We start from the raw sequence: 16,061 nt of genomic DNA on the forward strand, positions 1-16,061 counted from the left end.
CGCTCCGCAGCACGGCCAGCAATGCCGCAGGAACCTCTGTGCTCACTGTTTGCAAATATGTACCGGCACAATTGCAGGAGAACATAGAAGGTGATGTTTTTCTTCTTTCCTATGTTTATAAATCACAAACATTCGGGTTTGGAATCGGTATTTCTTTAGGAAAAATAAAACCGGTGGGTTGAATGATTCACAGCAGCACAAACTAAGCCGGTCTGTGTCTTTCCAAACAGGACAGGTGTGAGCAAAATAGGCTGCAAGCCACCCCACCCCCGCAGTGTGCAGGAGGCCCCTACCAGTGGGAGTGCTGCTCCAGGGTCTTCACGGGCTCAGTGACGTTTCGGGTGTCCCAGAACTTCACCTTGCAGTCGTCCCCGCAGCTGGCTAGGTAGTACTGCTTGTTGGGGTTGAAGTCCAGGTCGCGCACCAGCTGCCCGTGGGCGTTCTCAATGCAGTATATCTGGCTGTGAGACAGCGAGGGGGGCACACAGGACAGGAAGTGCATCATGGGGACCCACGCTGCAGACTGGCCCCGCCTCCTGCTCCCCATCGAGTGCCAGCCTTGGGGGACCGCTCGGCCCACCACAGCCATGCAGGCTGGGGTTCCCCCAAGCGACGGGGTCAGCTTGGGTTCCAGGAGGCCTGGTGACCCTCCCCCTCAGTGCCTCTCCCAGGGGTACCCAGCCGAGGCTTCTCTGGGAGCATATCTGTGACTCCCAGAAGCCGTGGGGTGATGCCGGTTCCTGGCTGTCCCAAGTGTGACCTGGCCCCTGGAGAAGACATCAAGTTAGCAGGACTGTGACAGCGCGAGGAGTGGGGACAGCCACAGGAGTGCTGAGTCCCAGAAGGACATGGACAGAGGAAAGCAAACGGCTGGCAGCAGGCTGGTGGTACAGTGCTGGTGGTGTTGGGAGACACAGACAGAGGGAAGGACAAACACTGGAAAAGCAATAAAAAGCAATGAAGGGACAGTGTGGGTCAGGGCTGGGCCGTCTGTCCACTCAGCACTTCATGGAGTACCTCCACCATGGCCCGTGCCCCGGGAGACCTGGGGTATTACAGTCACACGGTTGTTTACAATGTATGCACGCCCATATGCACACGGCACACACACGCATGGACACACACACACACGTGCACATGAGGCATATGCATAGGCATGTACGTGTCCAGTCATGTACATACATACACGTACACACCTGACCTCCACGCTCCAAGCGGCTCCTCCATGGGTGTGAAATGAGAACATTCTGTCAGTCAAACCCTTCTGATGTCAGAAACCAAAAAGGGGGGTGGGGCGCAGGTCATCAGGGAGGCTGGACGAGGGTTGGAACCAAAGTCCTGTACCCGGTCGGGAGGGGGTGAGGCACTGCTGACTATGTTGCTCTGTGCATTTTCTCCCCCGGGTGTGACTCAGTTTCCCCGGCAAGCCCTCCCACTTCCCAGGCCTCCAGCTGCAGCCCGGTGGGCCAGCGGGCAGCCCGGCTTCCCGTAATCCCCTTGCATATCCCACAGCCAGGTCAAGTGCGCGCCCATCTGCCCTCGAGGTGGGTAAACTCACTCCCTTCCATCTTCTCCCATGTCGCACTTCCTGACCCTAAACCACTTTTTTATCTTGAAATGATTTTTACATCCCGCACTTTTCCAATATCCTCAGATCTTTTCCTAAAAGAAGATTCCCAAAACCCATTAGACCTTCCGAGGGAAACTGGCAACTGCACAACACAGAATCCTGGCAGGCGGGGGGTGCGAGGTGGACAGTCCCACACGCACGGAGCACCGGCCCAGGGTGCTCTGCGCGCCCTGGGGGTCAGTGATGTCAATGCAAAAGCACAACGTGTCCCAGAAGAAGCATCCAAAGCACCTTGGCTAAATAAAACCAAAGCCCCTCACAAAAGGAGAAGCAATAATCAGTGAGGACCCCGCCTGGGGGCAGGGCCAGGGGGACGGGGCACCACCGCCCAGAGCGCATCTGCTCTCCTTGTGGGGGGCGTGTAACGTCCTGCGTTGGGTACAGAACCTCCTCGTGTCCTTTAAAGAACAAGGTGTGCACAGGGACTGACGGCCCGGGACCCGCAGAAACGGCTCTCCCGCGGCACGCTCCTCGGGCCGGCGCCCTTGGCTCTCCGCTTCGGCAGTGAACCCCCTTGAGAAGACCCACGCGCCCTGAGGAAGTGGCAACGATTATTTATGGCCTCTGAGTTTTCGGAGAGTCCGTGGACCTAAATTTAAAGCTGTGCCCACCCCCCCGAGGGCAGCACCCGTGACTCGGAGACGCGTGTCTCCACAGCCCGGTGATAAATGACTACGTGCTCGGGGCTAAACTGTATCTTAACAGCGGCTGCTCGGCTCCCGTTGCCACGGTAACAGATGTGCACACCGTCACTCCTTTGCCTATCAAACCACACCTGGAACAGAAAAATCGCTCTTATTTGTTCCATTAGAACTGCTGGCTGCAGCGCATAATGACTTACATGACAAACCGTGCTTCCCCGAGAGGTGCGGCCCTTAAAGGCACAGTGACGGTCACAGGCCTCACCTGGGGCCGCGCCTGCCCACCTGTGCTCGCCAGTCACAGGGACCGACAAGCCGGCCGTCCCCTCTCCTTGCTGAGATGTTTCAAATCCCAACCCTGATTTTCAGTACAACAGCCACCATTCACTCCAGGGACAGCCACACGAGACAGTAAACGGGCGGGGGAGGAACACTGGGCCCCCACGGGGCTGCTGGCTCAAGCCGGGGCAGAGACACAAAACGAGACGTATGCCTCCTGCAAAAAACCAGACGAAGACCGACAGGCCGGGTGCCCCCAGGCACGTGTGACCTGGAACCGCCCCTCGTGGACTGAGAGGGGGCATCTGCAGGGTCGCGCCATTGCTGACCTCATGCTCCGCGTGTCCCACCCTCGGATGGTCGTGTCGTTCGCGGTGGCCACCTGGGTGCCGGTGTGGTGAGGGCTCCACCGTCCGGAGGTAAACTTCAGCTGTCCCTTCCCTTCCAGGGACGCCGAGCTGGCCAGCTGCGAATTGGTGGTGTTTCAGAAAAGGGAAGAAGAAAAAACCAGGAATGTAAACTCTTTTCCTGAAAATTTAAGAGGACATCCTATATTCACAGGATATTATTGAAAATAATTTTTTAAAATAATTACTGAAAATAATTAAGGTCTTTGTTTCTTTGCCTTTATTTGCACCTTACTTGGGAAAAACCCATCAAACTGAGCAAAGCCATAAACAGAAAGCGTATTAATAGGCCCTGTATGGACCAGGACTTGCTAGGTAGGCTGTGCCCAGATCATGGGCTCCAACCAGAAGGCGGCACCACCTGGCACCTCGCACACCCGGCTTCACCAAAACCGCACTCAGACTGGATGGTGCGGCTGTCCCAGACACGCATGCCGGTCAGACGCCAGTCTCAGGGCACATGCCTCGACCCGTGGTGCCCGGTTGGACGCCGGTCTCGGGACACGCGCCTCCCACTCGCAGGCCTCCAGGCTCTTTCTCCAAAGGTTTGACCAAGGCCTTGTGAGACCCACTGGGGCTGTCTCTGGGCCAGCACCCCCGTGTCCTGAGAGACAAGGGGCTCCTGGTCATGTGCGGGAAGAAGAGCTTCGCACCACGCGTGTCCCTGCCCACAGGCCCACATGGCCCTTGATGGATGATGTTTCCCACTGGTCACATCATTCTTCCAATCTGGGGGTGGACTCTCTGCCCACACAGTGACTTCTATAGGCAGGGAGAGGCGTCTGCGGAGCTCTGGGCCACCCGTCCCCTGGGCACAGCACCCCATTTCTGTTACCTTGAACGCCAGCCTCATTCTTTGGAGGATCCCTGGGCGGGGACTGTGGGAGGTCTGGCTGAGTCGCAGGGGACAGGGAGCGTCCCTGTGACTGTCCTGGGCCCCGCGGCCCTTCTCGGTGCTCATCGGGGACCCTGCAGCACGGGGTCAGGGCGAGCCCCCAGACTCGACATGGACAGGCCTGGGGCGGCCCCACAGAGTCCGCGGGCAGTGCGAGGGGATTCAATGAGAGCCGTAGGAGAGCGCACCACCTCCTCTCTGGGGAGACTGGCCCATGTACGAAATGTGATGGGGTACACATCTGCTGAGCTTCTCCACGGGACCCCCTCATTCCAGCATGCCCTGCAGCCATGGCCACTCACCCAGGACACAGTCCCCTGCCCCACCCCCTCCTCGGCAAGGTTTCCTGGCTCATCTTATCCCAGAAAACCCTTCTCCAAAAACACATCGTTTTCCTGCCTTCCTGACGTGGAGTATCATGCAGGGGAGCAGCCATCCCCGAGGAGGCCGGGGGCGTGCTGAGCATGTGGAAAGTCAGAAATGAAGGGACAGCAGCTGGGGTCAGAGGCAGAGGTCAGACACACAACCCAAGCAGAGAACACAGAGCCTGGCCAGGCTGGGGACAGCCGCATCAAGTGCCGAAGCCACCGGTGACCGTGACTACCAGGCCGACATGGGCTCCGGGAGGTCATGGAGACCACAGAGAGCCACCAAGGGCAGCAGCGTGGGGCAGACCTGCAGCACTGGGCCTGAGGCCAGTCCTGTAGTGGTGGTAAGAGCTGAGGGCGGTGAGCGGTCATGGGGCAGAGTGTCTGGGGGAAGAAGAAAGGGGGCCACCAGGGAGCCAGGACCCCACAGGCTCTCAGGGCGATGTCAGGAACCACCAGGCCCCCTATATCTCCCTCCTGTACCTGCTACACCCACTCGGGGCTTCTCTGGCCCCCCCCAGACCAGCGTCCTCATGGCCCCCAGGCAGGGGTAGGGGCGCCAGGCCATGACACCCCACACGGACACCCACAGAAGACAGAGCTGACCCCAAGACTCATCACAAAATTCCCAGGGAGGGCTGGCCTGGCTCAGCCTGTCAAGTGCCACGAGGGCCAGTCGATAGCAGCCAGCAGCGGGGGGCTGACGCAAAGGGGCAAACTGCCCAGTAACCACGCCAGGAGCAACAGATGAAGGACGCAGCTCTACCCGCTCTTCCCCTCCAACTCTCCCAGTGACCGGGCACCAGGGCCCCTGGGGAGCGCGAGGCATGAAGGTCCATGGTGGGCAGTCTCACACAGAGCCCACAGGGGACCCACCACACCAGAGCCGCCACCACCAAGCCACAGAGGAAAGAGAAGTGCCGACAGGAAACTCGTGACGGAGACCCAGACCCTGGGCCACGCGAGGACGGTGAGCAGGAGCGATCAGGCAGGAGGCGGAGAGAAACTGTCCTGGAGCGGCGACGGGTATGCTTTCCGGAGAAGCAACATGACCTCGGATGCTAAAAATGGCTCCAAAATGTACGTTAGAGACACACGGTGAGCTCATACTTGGCTTGACTATTCTCGCTCGTTTAACTTCCACGTGCACGGTATCAGCTAAGAGATCGTTTCATAGTCTCCCATTATGGAAAAAAAATTAAGTCAAACAAAATTCCTACAGGTGCGATTTCAGTTTTCTGAAGATGGAATTAAGTAAGATCCTTTCACAGGGACTGTGAAAGGGCTGGGTATATCTTCTAACTAATCAGCACTCAGTGCTCTAATTAATCTTCTATTAAACATACTAATTCATCATCAAACTCTTCAGAAGACATGTCACGTACCTCCGATGGAGCGACTGTTCTGCGAGGCCCCCATGGGGAAGTGTCATGGCGTGGCCCCCAACGGGGAAGACCTGTGAGCCTCGTCCCCTGGCTGTCAGCACTCGCACCACTGCTGACCCATCAGGACTCCCCAAAGACAAGCATGTCTCCTTCCAGAGCCCACGCCACAAGAACAGTCCCCCAGACACCGGCTGGTGGAAGCGAGTTAGGGACGAATGAACCCACTGACCAACCAGCAAGCAGCCGTGCACCCATCAGCAAGTGCATCGAGGGGCCCCCGCCACACTGAGCACAGCAGAGGGACGGGTTGGTGGGGGGTCGGTGGCCGGGCCCACATCTCACCCAGCGCAAGAGGCAGCATTCAACTCCGCTGGTGACACCAACGGGTCATCAGCTACTGCTGTCCTGTCCCGGTGGAATCACTGCGGGCACAGGACATACACACTAACATACCCATTTCACAGAGGAGAATGGCAAGGCACAGAGATTTAATAACTGCACATCAACAGCAGCCAACCCACAGCGGGCCACGGTGTGAGATAACAAGGGGGGTCCAGACACTCCAGAGAAAACAGAGCCAGGTGGGCTGGAGCAGCCAGACAAAGGGATCATGAAGTTTCCGGACCCAGGACAGCCTCTGGGGCTGCAGAGAACTTGAATCAGCAGAAGACAGCATGGAGGGATTCCTGCCGGAACAAAGCAGAGCCGGAAAACAACCCCGCTGGGCTAGGAGTGGTGCTGGGTATCAGACCAACAGGACGGCGAGGCGATGCAGGCCGAGACAGGCGGAGGCAGCAGAGCCTGGGGAAGGGCAGCCCGTCGGCACGAGGGCGGGAGGTAGGACAGCCCACAGGAGGCAGGCCGCACCCAGCTCCTCAGGGCCTGCGTGGCCCCCCGCTGGTGTCAGCCGTCAAACAGCAGAGTCCTCCATGCTGAGGGATGTCCCACGATGACATTATCTGACATTCTCCCTGTCTGCCTGGCTTCGGTGAAGCTGGCTGCCACACTCAGAGGCCCACGTGTAGGAAATGAGGAGCCCAGGCCCTCGGGCCAACCACAACCTGCCATAACTTCTTTCAGGGCTTGGGGCCACCCCCCTCCCCGGTCGAGTCCTCAGATGAGACCCAGCTGCCAACACCTGCACCAGTGCCACATGAGAGACCTGAGGGCCGCCCGGCTTCTAGGTCCCTGACATCCCCACAGAGATTGCCCTGACACATGGGGGCCACAGGAAGCAGCCACCTTTGCAGACACCTGCTAGAGCTAGAGAAGAGACACAAGTGCCAACCAGAGGAGAGGGGAGACCGAGAGTGAATCCCAGCAGCTCCAGGACGGGCCGGTCGAGCCCCCTGACTTCACAGCTGGGAAACCTGAGACCCGGAGTGGGTGGGCGCCTCACCCTGGGTCACACAGGCAGGGGCAGGACCGGCCTCCTGCTTCGACTCCTGGGCTCACTCTAGCACTTGACCTAACTGGGCAATAGAAACTCCGTGCCCCGGGTCCATTTTAGCGACGCCCTGAAAGAGAGCTCGCCACCGACGTTTGGAGGCCTGCTCAGCACAGCCTATGCACTACGGTTAAGCCGCCACGTGCTCTGGCTTCCCAGTGACCGGAGGCAGCTCAGCCACAACCCCAGAGAGCGCACGGCACACAGTCGCCTGGTTTTCGATGTCGAGCCCAACTATTCAGGGCCTCCCACCCCAGAAGGAAAAGCGACACCACGAGCTGCTCTTCAGAGCTGTAACCGCCACCAGGCCACGGACAAAGGAACACGACTCTAATGACTGAAACGCCGCGCCTGTGTTGTCACGAGCAGCACACGTGGCCAGAGGCTCCCGAAGACAGAAGCGGCACTGCCTGCCGCTGTGGCCCGGGGTGCTGAGGGTGCCGGGGACCGAAGACACGTGCTGCCCACCTCCAAAGATAATGGAGGAGCCGCTCTGCACCTCCTTGGCAGGAGGGCGGCAGGCGCAGCCACGGCAGGCCCTGGCACTCAGTGCGTGAGAGGTAGGAGCATCCCACACAGCCAAGTCCCACCGACATGCCCGGGCTCCCCAGCAGCTGGTGGGAGCGGCCTGCTTACACGCGAGCCGTGACCACTGCCGGAGCCCCTGTGCTCCCGGTCGGGCTCTGCCACAAGCCCCTGCCCACCCCTGGGAATGTGGTGGGAGTGTCCTCCACCTCTCTCAGCCAGGAAATTCCAGCCCCAGCCTTGAACGTGAACCCCCTGAGCTGGAGCCCCAGCTGGTCCCAAATGACCGGACAAGTGACCCAGTCCCTTTGAGCTCGGCTTTGCTCCTGTCACTACCTCAGGAAATGGAGTTATTCAAGAGCCCACCCCGCAGGGCCACAAACATTAAGTGACCCCCTGAAGAGCGCGGCCGACACGCAGAGCTCCGGTCTATCTTCGGGGGTGGGCGGAAGGCAGGGGCCGCTGCTGTCTTCCGGGGTGCAGAGTGAGTCACAAGAGACGATGGAGCCGGTGGGAGCAGACTCAGCAAGAGAGCCCCAGCCCATCACTGCCCTCAGGACGTGCAAGGAAAGGGGAAGAAGGGCAAGGTGGCAGCAAACAGGGACAGCCAGTGCAGGACCCCCGCTGCCAAGGTGTAGAGAGGGGCTGCGGGGAGGCCGAGGTGGGTCCTGCCATCCCCCCGCCCGCATCCCAAGCTTCTCCAGGACCGGGTGTGGGCGTCCCCGCTCCTGGGTGTGGCTGCACGGGCTCCACAGCTTGGCAGGCCCGGCAGCTCCCACGCCCCACCAGGGACTCTGTCCCCCGCCTCCGGCATTGGCCTCCCGGAAGCCAGCGCCCTCCTGTCTTCAGGAATTGCACACAGGGTGTTAGACAGCAGCACTGGAGAGGGGATCTGAGGTCGTTTTACATTTATTTTTAGCGTATTTCAACCAAGACTCTATTTGCAGAAAGAACAGAACTAAAAGGGCTTTTCCCCTTTGCTGCACCAAAACCTAAGCTCTCTTTGCAGGGGAAAGGGTGTGTCCTGTACCCACAGCTTCGGGCCTCACCTCGGCTCCACGCTCGAAACAGGAAAGGTCATGCGTGCAGACTTAACTTTCCTCTCCGAGATGGGTGAGAATATGGCAAATGGTTCCATCACGCCAATTAGACTCCGGTGACCCGGTGGAGGGAGCGATCTAATTACAGCTGATTAGCGAGGGGACGTCTTTGAGGAAGAGTAACAAAGGCTGGAAATGCTGGAAGCGCTGCCATGACAACAAGCGTCTCCCCGCGTCCAGCGCGACCCTCACCTGCAGACTGGGGCTCGACTGAAGCAGGAAGTGGGCGCAGACTGCTCTTCTGTGCCTCAGTTTCTCTCCTCTCGACCTCCGGTCCTGGCACCGGGATCCCGCTGACCTGACCCTCACTCCTGATCCAGTTTTCAACTGTGCACCCGCGCCACTCTCTGCGTGCCCCATCCCTCCCTTCCTCCTTCAGGCCATCCTTCCGCTCCTGTCGTCCTCCCTCTGCCCACCCATCCAGCCAACTGCCCGGCAGGCACGTGTGGGCCACTTGCCACGCCCCAAGCCCTGTGGGGCAGGCTGCCCCCATGTGACACCCACTCTGATATCGCCCAACTGTATCAATGTGGAAACGGGTCCCGGCTTTCCAGCTACGACACTGAGTCTTAGGCCATGGCACCTGCCCAAGTCACAGGGGAGTGAGTGGCTGAAGCGGGACCTGATGTGGCTCAGAAGACTACCTGGGCTCCCGCCACGGAGCCACGGCCTTCATCCCCCTCCCAAGCCTCGTGCCCACTTCACTGTGGTGGCCGGCCCACGCCTGTCCCAGCCCATCGCCGCAGCACCGGCGAACTGGAATTCCATCACCTCTACCCTGCGGACCCTCAAGCTAGGAGGTGAACCACAGGAAGGCCGAGGCTGTGTCTCCGCATTCAGAGTCCAGCCCCACTGAGGGGCACGTGTCCCACTCCCCGCGGCGGCCGCTGCACTGCCTTCAACACACTTGGTTTGTCAAATGTATGATTCACTCTATCATCCGCTCTTACTCGAAAAAAATATCTTAAGAGCTTGAGAAGCTAACGCTTGCCCAACACCAACACCCAGCCTGATCTGCATTTGATGATTCCAAGACCTAGCGGAAGAGCAAAGAACCCTAGTTGTCTCCGGTATTCATAAAATCAAAGCTGTTTGTAGCTATTATGCCACATTAAGATACACAACTTAGGAAACTACTCCATGTTTTCTTGACGATTACGGATTTTTCAACGACCATCGCAAAGCCGACTGCAGTGGCTGCCGTCGGCAACACGGTAACGGAAGGTCCACGAGGCGGACGGTGCTCAGCTATTTCAATGCCTTTTTCCAAGGCTCAACAGAAAACCAGCTCCCAGAGTGTTAACCTGTTTTCCGTGGATCACCTTGACGAAGCCTGGTCAACACCCTATTTACTGGGTTTGCCACACACAAGTGTTCACTGTTCTAACACTCACATCCACCCGCCGACGTGACTGCGGCCACTGAAGACCGGCGAGAACCAAGGCTCCGGCCCTGGACATGCATCGCACGTGTGCCGGGGCCGCGACAAGCCCACCATGGGGCGGGGTGGGGTCAGGAGTGCAGCCGCAAATCTGTCTCTCAAACCACACCTTCTCCAGGACCTCCCCAGCTCCTAAGGCCTTCCTTCTTCTCAAGTGTCAAGTGAGGGAGCTGACTTCTGTGACCCCGAGGTCTGTGTCTTTACGTGACCTGCTTTAAAATCAGTGTTTTTCTTACCTGGACCACTTCAAAACCATGAGGGACCAAGATTTGTCAACACACCGTGTGAGCCCTCTTGCAACTGAGAAGAAACCCGGTGGGTGCCTGGTGACCTCGCGGACCCTCCTGCCGTGCCCTTGCCGCTAGCCGTCCGCGCTTGCTGAGTGAGCACGTGCCCATGGGACAGGCTCCACGTGTGCCAGGCAGAGCTGGGTGTTCAAGCTTCCTCTGCCATCAAAAGGGGAAAGAGCTGCTAGGTCAGTGGAGACCTGGGACGTCAGGCGAGAGAAAGGAGGACAGCCCCCTGCCGGGGGCCCACCGAGGGCAGCAAACGTCCCCTCTGGTGGGGATGCTGACGGTGGGGAGGCTGTGCGCATGTGAGGCTGGGAGAAGCTTCTGTGCCTTTCCCTTACTTTGTCATGAACCACATAAAACCACTCTAAAGAATGGTCTGTTCACAAAAAGACCTTTCCTCTGCAAGAGGCCCCGCGGAGAAAATGGGGCAGAGAGCAGGGGACACAGTGTGGGAAGGCCCCTCGCGTGGGGTGGAGTCCCATCCTCCCACACCCATCTGGGCAGACCTGCCGTGCCGCCCCGGGGGCCTGGACACGAGGTCCCACATGGGCCCCGGCACCCCAGGGCAGACTTGGGAGAGCCCCTGCAACACTATGCTGGTGCTGGAACGGGCACCCCCGACCCCAGACAGGAAAAGAGCTTCCATTCCCCTCGGGGCCACACGTGGAGAACAGAGGGCCAGGCGTGAAGCGTGGTCACGGTGTGGCAGGCAACACAGAGGCTCCCGGGAGGAAGGGGCACCTGGGGGCCCGGCCCGCTCATCCTGAGGGCGGCTCCTGCTCCTGCCCAGCACTCTCCGCCCCACGAACAAACACATGTTTGATATTTCCAGGCACAGTGGAAGTGGCCCGAGCTGCTCTGAATAATTTTCCTGCCACCGCCAGCCGCCCCCACACTGATGCACAGTCGCCTCTGCTGTAGGTTTTAGACCTCACATGACAGCATTTCTGCAAGAGCGCTGCATCCTTGAAGCACATTCTCCTTCTGAGAGGCGTTCTGGAACGTCAGTGCCTTCAGGCCCCGTGTCCCTGGGCGGGGGACACCCTGGGTTCACCCTTGAGAAGCCCCCGTGCTGATGCACGGCCAGAAGGAAGAGGACAGCCAACTCTCAAGGCACCCGTCTTCTCTGCGCTCTGCTGCTCGCGGCACCTGGAAAGCTATTTATTTCCACTGCTACTGAGAGCTGCGAGGCCCCGGAGACGGATGAGCACACTCCGAAACAGGGAGGCATCCCCTCTGCCTTCATCGGGGCCGGGACCCCATGCAACCGCCCCCTGCACACCTCCCCTGGGCTCTGCTAATGATTATAAATGGCAAAGAACCTCCAATTTAATTGCAAAAGGTAATGATGCAGCGAGCATAAGATTAGATTCACCACAGAAGGCAATATCTTCCAACGACAGAAAAAACGGAGGAGCTGGGTGTGAAGATGGCCGGAATCGATAGGAAGGTTTCGGTATTAAATACCACGGCCGAGGGCCGCAAAGTGGTATTGACAGAAGTGCTGAGGGCAGATAAAAACGAAGGAGAGAAAACTAAATTGGTCTCTGCAGAAAATAAGTTACGGATTAATCACCCTACCATAAAATCATTCCGAGACGGCCGAGGGTCTGGTGAGAAGCCCCTGTCGGCTTCCAGGACGGGATGTGGGCTGCGCGCACACACAGGGCTCGCCTCCTCCCTGGCCCCTCCGCCCGGCAAGGCTCCCCGGCCCACGGCTCCCCCCAGCATCTCGGTGACCTGCACTCCATCAGGACAGCACTGTGCCCTTCCCGTCTCCGGTCTCTGGCTACACAGGGGCACCCGCGAGAGACGAGTCAGTGGGGGATGGGAGGGCGCTCGCAGCCAACGGAGATTCAGACTCCGAGGCCGGCTCCCAGGAGGGTCCCGCACCGTCTCCCCCCGGAGCTGTGGCCCCAGGCACTGAGTGACCCTCCAGTTTCCTTCTCCACTCTAAAATCTGGGTGAAAATTGCATTCTACTCTATGATATACAAATACATCCTTTTCTCAATAAAAATACTGATTCTTTCCTTTAAATATTACGTGCTACAAGGACAGACCAACTCTTAAGTTTACGTGGAAGGCTAGGAGACTCCCTTCTGACCACGTGGGGTTTTAAGACACTAACGCGGCACTTCACTTTCGAAAGGGTCTGACTGTGAAGCCATGTACCGACGACGATCGTCGTTCTTCACGCCATCTCCACCGCCTGCCCAAGAGGATTTAATACAGAGACATACCGCGAGGGAGAAGAGCTAACGCCACGTCACGGGAACAAAGCCATGTGCAAGGAGCCACCGCTACAGAAATCCACCCCACAGACGCTGCCCCTGTCCCTCCTGCTACACGTGGCCGTGTGGCGCCCTCAGTACCAGTCCACCACAAGCTCTGTCAAGGCTCTAGATTTTTCTCTCTGAAGGCGTTACTTGGATGTAAACCAATGTGGCGAGATCACGAACGCAGTATAAAAGTCACAATTGAAAGTGGAAATTCTAAGGAATCAAACAGAAGTACACCGACCAGCAACACGTCTACTCCGGAGCACAAGGTACTGGAGGCGACGACTACCAGAAAGCAAAACCAGTTCCCAGGAAAGCCAGTGCCGACTCCTAAATGGCATGAGACGCGCGGCCTATGGGGAGCTGTGAGGACCCAGGCACTCCCGCCTCAGAAACGGAGCCCTGAGGGCGAGGTGTGGGTCCCGTGGCTCAGGCAGGGAGGTGCTCTGTGGCAGGCCCACGGCTACACCCACACGGTCTAACGACTGTGGCCACCGGAAGGTGCATGCGTGCCAGTGAGGGAGGATCCGCTGATGGGCCAGAGGGGTTGGGGGGGGTGACAGGCCACAAAGGAGTCAAGGCCCCAGGGCGGTCACAGGGGGATCACAGGCCACCGGGGTCAGAGGCTGTGGGGGAGCGGGGCCGCGGAGCACTGTCATTTTTACAACTCACACGGAAACTGGAAAGAAGTTCGTCAGCACCGTGAAATCGTATTTTGTGACCACTCCAACCAAAAGGGGACCGTAACCAGACTTCGAACACCTGGTCACTGAAAAGACGGTACACCTGAAACAAGAGAGTCTATGTCCGAGTATCACACTGACTCTTCTGGACAAATCACGTCCGAGGGTGGGGTTTTGTCAACCTTCAGTTCTGTGTCCCATCTGCAGGGCCCGTCGTGCAGGTCTCCGACTGGTAACTGTCCGCTCATCAAGTGTTTCACAATTAATGTCAAAATTCCGAGTGTACACAAACCAAGAATTATATTCTGAATTCAGCCAAAAGGTCCAATTAAAAAAACACAAACTACGAAAACCGTAAGCTTGTCGCTCACCACGGCCTGGCTGGAGCTTTCCTGCAGGTCCCACAGCAGGATGTGGTTGTCCGCAAGCGAAATGACCTTCTTCCCGTCCCCCGTGGGCTCCCACGTGACACTGCAAGGAAGAGGAGGATCGGTGAGTAGGGACGCTGCGAGCCCCAGATGTCTTTGCGGCCGAGAGCCGCTGTGCGCATCCTTCCCGGGCAGCCGCTCTCCTGAGAGCACACGGCTGCGACCGACACCCACCACGGCAGGACTCCAGACGGCACATGCGTGCGCGGCACCGTGTCCCCTCCCGCTGAACGTCTATGTCCTCCCGACTCAGCTGAGGTCGGGCGGTTAGGAGGTTAGGAGGCCGGGCTTTCGGGGTGCTCAGGCCCCCAGGAGGTGCGGAGGGCGGGCCTGTCCCTCGCTGCCTGTCTGTGGCGGTCTCCTTCTCTCCCGCCTGCCGCGTGAGCACACAGCGGGAGGGCAGCTGTCTGTAAGCCAGGAAGAGGGCTCTCACCAGATCGCGACCATGCGGAGCCCCCGACTCAGACTTCTAGCCCCCAGAACCATGACAAGTAAGGTCTGCTGTTTCAGGCCCCAGCCCAAGGTGCCTTGTGGTGTCCCCCCGAGCTGACGCGGCTTCCCGGGGACTGAGGAACGGAGAGCTAACCAACAGCGCCAAGGGGATGGGACGCGGCCCGCTGGGGGCCCAGGTCTCAAGGAGGCCCTGCACGGACACTGCCACTTGGGACAGAAGGCCCGCAGCTTCTGTAGCCCGAGGAGTGGCGGCGATGGGAGGGTTCCGTGTCTGCCCTGCCTGTGACGTCATGTCCCTTCCTCAGGGGTTGGCCAGTGGGAGCCCCGGCTTCCTTCTAGCTGCAACCAAAGCCACCCCACCTGATACAGTGCCCGTCTGAAAAACTAGCGGGACACACAGATCTCATCACCTCTGCAGGACAGCCCCGTAGCTCATCAGAGGGGTGGGTTTCTGCGTCTGCTGAGGAAGTCCCAGCATGCTGTGAGGAGCGTCTCACTCACGTCCTATAACCCAGGAGGGGCTGCAGCCCCGAGGGAAGACCCCACTTCGGCCACCGCTGCTGAGCCCAACCCTGACCCAGGGCGCCCCTCCCTCACACCGCCCGCCCACACTGTCGGTGCAGCTGGGGCATTGCTTGTAACCCCAACACGAGTATCACCCAAAACCACGGTTTCTTTCCCCTTTTTAGTTTAAGAAACACAGAGTTCACGGCACTCTCACCACAGGTGTCTCGCGCCTCTACCGCACGGAGCTTAGCGCATCTTTTCTGAAAAATGCACAATACCTAGTGCATAAAACAGACCCAATAGCTGGGAGAGACACCAAGAAATCCGGCTCTGAAATCCGCTGCTCCTGTTTTGTTACGACACCAACGAATTCTCATTTGAAAACACCTCTTTACAGTAAGACGCTCACGCTTCCCCTGGTAGCCCGTTTCCACGGGTGACTTTGTAGGGTTCACACAACGGATGGTGAGAGCCAAGGAGAAACGCAAGGCAGGAAAGGAGAAGGGCAGCTCACAGGCCTGTCTGGGCGCAGAACGATGCACAGACCTGCGCTCGACCCTTCCCGGCTTAGCTCGGTGGCTGCAACAAATCCCCCCAGACCGGGCTGCCCAGACAACACACATTTACCCAGCCCATTCCACACACCGCGGGAGGCTGGCCACCGAGATCAGGGACCAGCGTGGTGGCGTTCTGCTGAGGGGTCCTCTCCCGGCTCGCGGAAGGCCACGTTCTCCCCGAGTGCTCAGCGTGGTGGAAAGGGAGCCCACTGCCTCTTCCAAGAGCACTGATCCCACGGTGAGGGTCCCACCTCCAGGCCCTCATTACCTCCCAGAGGCCCCGCCTTCTCACATCAACACCCCGGACATCAGCATTTCAACATACGAATTTGTGGGCCCCAAAATGCAGTCCACAGCGCCATACCCTGGGAGCGGAACGTTTAGGACGCCGTGCAAGGGGTCTCAGAGCAGCTCTCATTCGTAACCTAAACGTCCCGGCACACACGCACACACGCACCAGAGGTCAGGATGAAGAGAGCCGCACGGCCATGGGGCGACCCCAGGGACAGTGACTGCCCCATCCAGCGCTAGCCAGACTGCAGTCTGAAAGGGGGTGACACACATATGTGGACTGCCGAACGGAAAGCCCGAGATTTCCAGTAACTCGCAAATCACAGGGTAACAATGAGCCAATCTGATGCCACAGACTGACGACCATATCGTTTGCCTGTGGTTTCCCCGGCCAGGCCCAAGGCTTCTGGAGAGCAGGCCTGGCTGGTGAGAGTTCGTTCCACTCCCCCC

At 58.8% G+C, this 16,061-nt stretch overlaps 1 protein-coding gene across 2 annotated transcripts in view; it reads right to left on the reverse strand.

The window, feature by feature from the left end:
- The window catches only part of EIPR1 (EARP complex and GARP complex interacting protein 1), a 105,266-nt gene that overhangs the window by 3,559 nt on the left and 85,646 nt on the right, over positions 1 to 16,061 (reverse strand). For both annotated transcript variants that reach the window (XM_032866763.1, XM_032866762.1), the window contains 3 exons: positions 13,747 to 13,846; positions 2,880 to 3,016; positions 294 to 461 (listed from right to left, as the gene is read on the reverse strand). In XM_032866763.1, coding sequence (XP_032722654.1) covers positions 294 to 461; positions 2,880 to 3,016; positions 13,747 to 13,846 — 405 coding nt within the window. The remainder of the gene's footprint in view (positions 1 to 293; positions 462 to 2,879; positions 3,017 to 13,746; positions 13,847 to 16,061) is intronic.

Source organism: Lontra canadensis, unplaced genomic scaffold, assembly GCF_010015895.1.
Source record: "Lontra canadensis isolate GAN:19392208 unplaced genomic scaffold, GSC_riverotter_1.0 scaffold32, whole genome shotgun sequence".
NCBI lineage: Eukaryota > Metazoa > Chordata > Mammalia > Carnivora > Mustelidae > Lontra > Lontra canadensis.